General features: G+C 49.4%; 1 protein-coding gene across 1 annotated transcript; it reads right to left on the reverse strand.

Moving 5' to 3' along the window:
- Positions 1–1,572: 1,572 nt before the first annotated feature.
- Positions 1,573–5,807, reverse strand: LOC129150330 (D-3-phosphoglycerate dehydrogenase-like). Its single transcript, XM_054721336.1, is given in 5 exon segments — positions 1,573–1,945; positions 1,947–2,767; positions 2,899–2,912; positions 5,010–5,402; positions 5,732–5,807. Coding segments are annotated over 5 exon segments (1,677 nt in total).
- Between the last annotated feature and the right edge of the window lie 3,262 nt (positions 5,808–9,069).

Raw genomic sequence — 9,069 nt, forward strand, 5'->3', positions numbered from 1 at the left:
AACCTGTGGTTCAAAATTCACATAATTTTTTATCAGCCATTCCTGTAAACTGCCATTATTTTTCAATAATAGATTTATATAGTGTGTTCTTCAAAATTCTAGTAGAAAAAGATAGTCAGTATCTCTTTGCCTTCACCTGGGAAAATTGACAACTTACTTGGACTGTAATGCCCAGGGATAAACCAAAAGTCCAACTTACTTCTTTGAATTATTAAAAACTAATATAAATAAGTAGAGGCCTAGTGCATGAATTCGTGCACATTGAAAGGAAATTAATTAGAAGGTGGCCGGCAGGGTGGGACTGGACAAGGCTGGCCAGATATGCCCTGGAGCCAACCTCCCGCGGTCCCTCCCCAGCCGGCCGCACCTGGAGCAGTGCCAAGGCTCACAGGGCATCTGCAGAGTGAGTGGGGTCCCTCCAGCACGTGGGGTCCCTCAGCCTGACCTACGGGGATCAGGCTTAAACTGGCAGTCAGATATCTCCCGAGGGGTCCGGGAGTGTGAGAGGGCACTCTGCAAAGTTGCTGTTGCTTGGCAGCTTCTGTGTTAAGCATCTGCCCCCTGGTGGTCAGTGCGTGTCATAGTGACCAGTTGAATGGACAACTGTTTGCTTAGGGTTTTATATACACTGAGTGGCCAGATTATTATGATCTCTGAATGCATAATAATCTGGCCACTCAGTGTATATATATTAGAGGCCCAGTCCATGAATTCGTGCATGGGTGGGGTCCGGCCAGCCTGGCCAGGGGGAGGGGACATGGCGGTTGGCCGGCCTGCCTGCTGGTCAAACTCCTGGTCCAGGGTAAAATTTGCATATTGGCCTTTTATTATATAGGATATACACTGAGTGGCCAGATTATTATGCGTTCAGAGACATAATAATCTGGCCACTCAGTGTATATACTAGTGGCCCTGTGCACGAAAGTATATGGGTTCCCTAAGCCCAGCCTGCACCTTCTCCAATCGGGAGCCCCTTGGGGGATGTCCGACTGCCAGTTTAGGCCTGATCCCTAAACCGGCAGTCGGACATCCCTCTTGCAATCTGGGACTACTGGCTCCTAACTGCTCACCTGCCTGCCTGATTGCCCCTAACTGCCTCTGCCTGCCTGCCTGATTGCCCCTAACTGCCCACCTCTGCCAGCCTGATCTCACCCCCAACTGCTCTCCCCTGCCAGCTTGATCTCACCCCCATCTTCCCGCCCCTGCCAGCCTGGTTGCCTCCAACTGCCCTCCCCTGCTGGCCTGATCTCGCCCCCAACTGCCCTCCCCTGCTGGCCTGATCTCACCCCCAACTGCCCTCCTCTGCCGGCCAATTTGGTTCTGATTGGTTGGTTTCTATTCCAGTCAGCATCTAAAGCTCCACCTCCTAGGTAGCCATTGGCTCCTCACAGTTGACCCAGATTTGGTTCTCTCTTTTCTTTTTTTTTTTGGGGGGGGGGTGTGGGGGGGGAGCGGCTGTTTATTAAGTGGTTATTACAGGGGTCAGACCACATAAGTGGTGTCAGCCCTGGGAATGTGACCTGTCAATGTTGATCACAAAGCCCCCAAGGCTGGTCCTGGTGAGCCTCAAGGTCAGAAATGAAACTGAAAGGCCTTGGTCACATGCTGCTTTCAGGCGTCCAGGTTGGGCAGCAGGGAGGAGAAGCCCATGACATGCTAGGTCTCCCCATTGGAGACCATTGAGGTCTGGTAGGACAGCAGCTGCATGCATGCCTCTGCCAGGAGCCCAATCATGGTAGGCAGCATGGCAGGGTTGGAGGGCTGAGCCCGGAACAGGAGCAGGCGCAGACCCCTGCAGAGAGGCACTTCTAATCTGAAGGCAACTCCATTGAGTGCCTGCAGCACAGGTGTGGTGCTCTGGGAAAAGCCCACAGCCTGGCAGGGGGCACCTGCCAGGGCCACACTCAGGAGGCCTTCCCCGCATCCTTGCTCTCCTGGCAGTGTGGTTATGGGAGATGGTTGCATTGAGGCTGGCCTCCTTCACCAGCAGCTTGTAGTTCACCAAGTTCACATTCGCATGATGAGAAGTGTCTTTGAGGAGGCTGACAATGGCTGCAGGGCTCAGGCAGTTCCTGGCATTCTTCAGGGTTAAGCCCTGTGTTACTACCTGGATGGTCCCTTTGGAAGACCCTGCCCAGGCTCGCATCAGAGTCCCCAGAGCTTCTGCCAGACCGATCCAAGGTTTGGTGTGCAGAATGAAGGCGCTGGTAAGGGCCTGGGCATTCACGACCCCCATGAGGGCTCTCCCCTTCACCATGTCCATGAACTGGACAGCGATCTCCTCCCTGCAGCGGCTCTGGGCCTCCTTGGTGCTGGCTCCCAGGTGGGAGCAACTGATGATGTTCTGGTGGTCCACCAAGGTGCAGTCCTGAGGCGGCTCCTCCGTGAACACGTCCAGCCCTGTGCCGGTGCACTTCCCTGACTGCAGGGCCCAGAGCAGGGTGCCCTCATCCATGATTCCTTCGAGGGAGCAGTTCACCACACACACACCCTTCTTGCAAAGGGTGAAGGTGCTGTCGTTCAGCAGGCCTGTGGTGGAGGGCAGGAGAGAGATGTGCACAGTGATGAAGCTACAGAAGGGCCAGATCTCCTCTAGGGGCAGCTGCTGAATGCTGAAGGAGGCTGAGACCTCTGGTGAGATGATAGGGTTGTACCCTACAGTCTTCATCCCGAAGGACTGCATTGGGACGGCCACCTCTCTACTGATCCTCCCCAGGCCAAGAATTCCCAGGGTCTTTCCATTCAACTCAGTTCCCATGAACTTCTTCTTCTTTTTTTTTAAATGTAATAAATCTTTGTTATTCAGATTATTACAATTGTTTCTCCTTTTTCCCCCCATAGCTCCCCTCTACCCGGTTCCCACCCCTCCCTCTGCCCTTACCTCCCCGCCCCCCCCACCCTCCGCCACTGTCCTCATCCATGGGTGTACAATTTTTGTCGAGTCTCTTCCTGCACTCCCCATATCCCTTTCCCCCTGAGAATTATCAGTCCACTCCCGTTCTATGCCCCTGATTCTATTATATTCACCAGTTTATTCTGTTCCTCAGATTTTTAATTCACTTGATTTTTAGATTCACTTGTTGATGTATTTGTTGTTCCTAATTTTTATCTTTACTTTTTTCTTCTTCCTCTTCTTAAAGAATACCTTTCAGCATTTCATATAATACTGGTTTGGTGGTGATGAACTCCTTTAGCTTTTTCTTATCTGTGAAGGTCTTTATCTGACCTTCAGTTCTGAATGATAGCTTTGCTGGGTAGAGTAATCTTGGTTGTAGGTTCTTGCTATTCATCACTTTGAATATTTCTTTCCACTCCCTTCTGGCCTGCATAGTTTGTGTTGAGAAATCAGCTGACAGTCATATGGGTGCTCCCTTGTAGGGAATTAACTGTTTTTCTCTTGCTGCTTTTAATATTCTTTCTTTGTCTTTTGCCCTTGGCATTTTAATTATGATGTGTCTTGGTGTGGTCCTCTTTGTATTCCTTTTGTTTGGGGTTCTGTGTGCTTCCTGGACTTGTAAGTCTATTTCTTTCACCAGGTGGGGGAAGTTTTCAGTTATTATTTCTTCAAATAGGTTTTCAGTATCTTGCTCTCTCTCTTTTTCTGCCACCCCCATAATTCAGATGTTGGTATGCTTGAAGTTGTCCCAGAGGCTTCTTACTCTATCTTCAAATTTTTGGATTCTTTTTTCCTTTTTGCTTTTCCGGTTGAGTGTTTTTTTGCTTCTTTGTATTTCAAATCTTTGACTTGATTCTTGCAATCCTCTAGTCTGCTGTTGCGTCTCTGTATAATATTTTTTATTTCATTCAGTGTATGTTTAATTTCTAATTGGTCCTTTTTCATATCCTCGAGGGTCTCACTAAATTTATCGGCCTTTTCTAGGAAATTCTTGAAAAACCTTATAACCGTGCTTTTGAATTCTATATCCAGTCGTGTGTTTTCCTCCATTTCTTTCATCTGTTTCTTTGTCTCTGCATTTTGGCTGCTTCCCTGAGTTGGTAGGGTAGTTTTGTGTGCTAGGTGTCCTATATGGCCCAGTGGGTCAGCCTCCCCAGTTACCTGAGGTGGACACTCTTGGTGCACCCCTTTGTGTACCTTGTGTACATCCTTGTTGTAGTTAAGTCTTGATTGTTGTTGGTATCACTGGGAGGAATTGACCTCCAGGCCAGTTGCCTGTGGGTATCAGCTGTGTCTATGCCGGGAGTCCTTCTGTGCTGGAGACAGTCTTATGGGACCAGACTTGCAAAATTGCAAAAGCCTCTGTGCTCAGCTTGGAAGCTTGGATGGGGCGGAGTCTCAGGGCTGAGCAGACAGTCTTGGCTTCCCGTCAGCCCTTTCCTATGAGGCCCCTGGGTCTCAGTGTCCCTCGGTAATCGCAAGCACTTCTGAGAGAAAGTCGCCCTCGAGTTTCGCCCGCTGCCAGACAGTCCAGTTTCTCCCCTAATGAATCTGGATTCCCAGATTCTCACCTGGAACTGGAGTTCAGTGCAGTCGGGAGCTTCCGGTTCCCTCCAGTTAGAGAAAGCCAGTGGCAAACTAAGCAGTCAGTCCTCTCTGTGCGCACTTGCGCGTGCGCCTCCAGACCTCTGCCTTTCGCGGCTACCCTGAGTTTCCGCCTGACAGTCCAGATCCCCCCCGTAAGAGCCTGGGTCCCCAGGGGCTTGCCTGGAACTGGGGTTCAGTGCAGTCGGAACTGGGGTTCAGTGCAGTCGGGAGCTTCCTTCTCCCTCCTGCCAGAGAAAGCCATCCAGGTACTCATCCGCCCTTCCTGTCTGTGTGCGTGTCTCCATACCTCATCCCTTAGCAGCTCCTCTGATTCTCCATGAGCTTTTCTCTTTCCTTCTAGTTGTAGAATTTCCACTCAGCCAGCTTTCCTGTGGTTCTGGATGATGTCTGTTCTGTCTTTTAGTTGTAGTTTTGAAATTGTTGTGCGAGGCAGCAGTTTAGGTGCTTGCCTATGCTGCCATCTTGGTTTCTTCTGTCCCCATGAACTTCTTTCTGTCCTGTTTGCCATCCTTCATCGAAGCTGTTGCCTGAGGAATCTGCATGGCCAGACACATGATCATCCCACAGTTGAGCTCTGTAGCACTAAGACTGTTCCCATTGGGAGTGTTAATGACCAGGATGCCCTTCCTTGTGGTGGCCTCCAGATCCACATTGTCCATGCCGGTGCCGGCCCTGCCCACCATCTGGAGCTTCTCTGCCACATTGATGACATCTGCGGTCACCTTGGTGGCCGAGGGGAGGATAAGGCCTTCACAGTCCTGCAGCTCGGCTATCAGCTCCTCTTTGCTCAGGTTCTGCTTCTCCACCACCTGCAGCCCTCCATCTTGCAGGATCTTCCGGCAGCAAGGGTCCAAGCTGTCACTGATGAGCACTTTCTGTAGATTTGCAAAGGCCTTTGCTGGAGCGGTATGGGATCAACCTCTTTCCCTGGACAGAAACACCTCTAAGCCCCCAGATTTGGTTCTGATTGGTCAGTTTCTATGTCAGTCAGCGTCTTTGGGCCTATCAATGGGGCCTGATCAGATAGGCAGGGCTGATCAGCAGCCCTGGTGGAGTTCTGGAGAGAAATGGAGGCATGGCTGCTGGCCAGACTGGGAGAGAAAGAGAGAGGCAAATGCTGGTCAAAAGCTGCCACAGAGGCAATGGATCAGTCCCTGCTTCTCTTTTTGGGCCTCTCTCTGGCGCTGACTCACAGCCCCCTCAGCAGTCAGTGCTGGGGCACCGTGCCTGCAGTGGCAGCAGTCAGCACCGGGTTGCCACAGCAACCCAGCACTGACTTCTGGTCTGGTTGAGCTTTGGTCATAACGGTGTTACACCCTGGCTCTTTATTATAGAGATAGATGTTAAATTTCTGAGAAATTCCACTCTAATACAGTATATGAATGGCTTACTTTTATGCCCCAAATGGCACAATTTCCCTATTGCAGCAACTAGTTATAAGAGGACATAAGGCCTCAAAGGATAAGTTACAATTTTGATTACCTCAAGTGAAATACCTTGGCCATCTCATATCTAAAGATGAACTACAAATTAACTCTGTAAGACTTAGAGGAATTCTATCTTTCCTTCTTCCAAAAACAAACAAACAAACAAACAAACAAAAAACAACATAGAAGATTCCTGGGTTTGACTGGATATTGTCAAACTTGGGTTCCAAACTTTTCATTAATAGCCCAGCCCAATCAGTGTGTCTGAGTGGTTGAGGATTGACCTAGGAATCAGGAAATCATGGTTCCATTCCAGGTCAGGGCACATGCTTAAGTTTCAGGCTTGATCTCCAGTAGAGGGCCTGCAGGAGGCAGCCAATCAATGATTCTTTCTCATCATTGATGTTTCTATCTCTCTCTCCCTCTCCCTTTCTCCTTGAAGTTAATAAAAAGTATATATAAAATCAAATCAACCTAATCCAATTAAATAAAACACCAAAGGGAAACAAGCTGTAGAGGCTCTAAAGGAAGTATTGTCTAAAACTCCTGCTCTGGGACATCCAAGTTATAAACTTCCCTCCTTCCTTTTCACACATGAAAGTAAAGGAAATGCTTTACGAGTTCTAATTCAGAAACATGGAGATCATCATAGACCTATAGGGTATTATAGTCAGCAACTACAGTAGGAAAAGGCTCCATCCCTATAAAAAGGTGATCTCTACTACAGCTGTGTTACATAAACAGACAGATGTTTTGATGGGCTCTCCTTTAACTATTTATGTTCCTCATTCTGTCGAATCTTAACTGAATTCTTATCACACTCAACACTTCTCTGTCAGTTGATTGACTTCTCATAAAATGCTCCTACTTTCTACACATATATTATTTTAACTCAGTGTAATTGCCTTAACCCTCTTTACCAAAAACAAAACAAAACAAAACAAACAAACACCTAGAATTGTGTTTAGTTTACTGACCACTTCTTCATCCTAGGAAGGAATGATTTTCAGGAAACTCCTATTGATAATACTGATTTAATTTGGTTCACAGATAAATCTTATCTGAAAAATAAATAGGAACATTACCAAGCTGGATATGCATTAACTTCCATGGTAGACATAACTGAATGTTCTTATCTGCCTGAAATAAGATCTGCCCAACAAGCTAAACAAGTTGCTCTAATTCAACTTGTTAACTGGTCAAAAATCAAATAGCCAATATTCACACTAATGCATTTGGTGTAGCTTATGACTTTGGAATGTTATGCAAACAGCAAGGCTTCTTAACTTCCTCAGGACAGTCCATAAAAAATGGAAAATTAGTTTCAGAATTTTAAAATACCACACAATAACCAAAACAATGGAAAATTATAAAATTCCTAGGACATTCTAAAGCTACCACTGAGCCAAACCAGCTAGGGCATTTAAGGTTATTATTGATAGGTATTATTTATTGCCATTTTAATTCTGCATGTCTAGGTTTCTCTATTTCTTCTTTTCATTACAGCAGTCCCTTTAGCATTTCTTGTAATGCTGGTTTGGTGGTGATGTGATCCGTTAGCCTTTTTTTTTTTTTTTGTCCGGGAAGCTCTTTATTTGACCGTCTATTTTGAATAATAGCCTTGCTGGATATAGTAATCTTGGTCTCAGATCCTTGTTTTCCATTACCTTGAGAACTTCATGCCATTCCTTTCTGGCCTGTAGAGTTTCTTTCTTTTTTTTTTTTTTAATTTCTTTATTGATTAAGGTGTCACATATTTGTCCTCATCCCCCCATTCCCATCCCACCCCTCTCCCCACGCATGCCCCAATCCCCTGTTGAACTTAACCGTTGGATAGGCTTATATGCATGCATACAGGTCCTTTGGTTGAACTCTCCCCCTCCCCCCACCCTCCCCCTACCCTCCCCTATCCTCCCTCTGAGGCCCGATAGTCCGATCGATGCCTCCTTGCTTCTGGTTCTGTTCTTGTTCCTCAGTCTATGTTGTTCATCATTTCCTCTAGAGGAGCGAGATCATATGTCACTAGATATATACTAATAAGAACTGAATGTGAGACGAGCAATAATAGTTATGCTGACAGGCAAATGAATCAATCTGTAGCGAGCTTCCCCCTGGACCAACAGTTCTTTTGAGACCCAATTTCAATGTCCAGTAGTTCCTTATGTGTACATGTCAGCACTGACCCCTCAGCTCTGGATGGTGGACAAATGGTGGTAATGGAGGTCCGACTCCCTCTGGTTTGGTCTCGGCCGAACCCAGGGGCACAGCGTCACCCGGACTAAGGGGCACATGGCCTCACCCATACCCAAGGGGCGCGTGGTCTCACCCGGGCCTGGGACCCAGCCTCACCCGGATGGATCCAGGGGCGCACGGCCTCACCCGGACCCAGGATCTGGCTTCACCCGTACCCAGGGACGCTTGGCCTCTCCCAGACCCAGGGGCACGTGGCCTCACCGGGCCTAGGTGCACGAGGCCTCATCCGGATCCAGGGACACATGGTCTCACCCGGACCCAGGGACGCTTGGCCTCTCCCAGACCCAGGGCCACTTGGGCTCACCCGGGCCTAGGTGCACGAGGCCTCATCCGGATCCAGGGACACATGGTCTCACCCGGACCCAGGGACGCTTGGCCTCTCCCAGACCCAGGGCCACTTGGGCTCACCCGGGCCTAGGTGCACGCGGCCTCACCCGGATCCAGGGACACATGGTCTCAACCGGACCCAGGGATGCTTGGCCTCTCCCAGACCCAGGGCCATTTGGGCTCACCCGGGCCTAGGTGCACGAGGCCTCACCCGGATCCAGGGACACATGGTCTCACCCGGACCGAGGGACGCTTGGCCTCTCCCAGACCCAGGGCCACTTGGGCTCACCCGGGCCTAGGTGCACGAGGCCTCATCCGGATCCAGGGACACATGGTCGCACCCGGACCCAGGGACGCTTGGCCTCTCCCAGACCCAGGGCCACTTGGGCTCACCCGGGCCTAGGTGCACGAGGCCTCATCCGGATCCAGGGACACATGGTCGCACCCGGACCCAGGGACGCTTGGCCTCTCCCAGACCCAGGGCCACTTGGGCTCACCCGGGCCTAGGTGCACGTGGCCTCACCCGGATCCAGGGACACATGGTCTCACCCGGACCCA

Source organism: Eptesicus fuscus, chromosome 9 (genome assembly GCF_027574615.1).
Source record: "Eptesicus fuscus isolate TK198812 chromosome 9, DD_ASM_mEF_20220401, whole genome shotgun sequence".
NCBI classification, from domain to species: domain Eukaryota; kingdom Metazoa; phylum Chordata; class Mammalia; order Chiroptera; family Vespertilionidae; genus Eptesicus; species Eptesicus fuscus.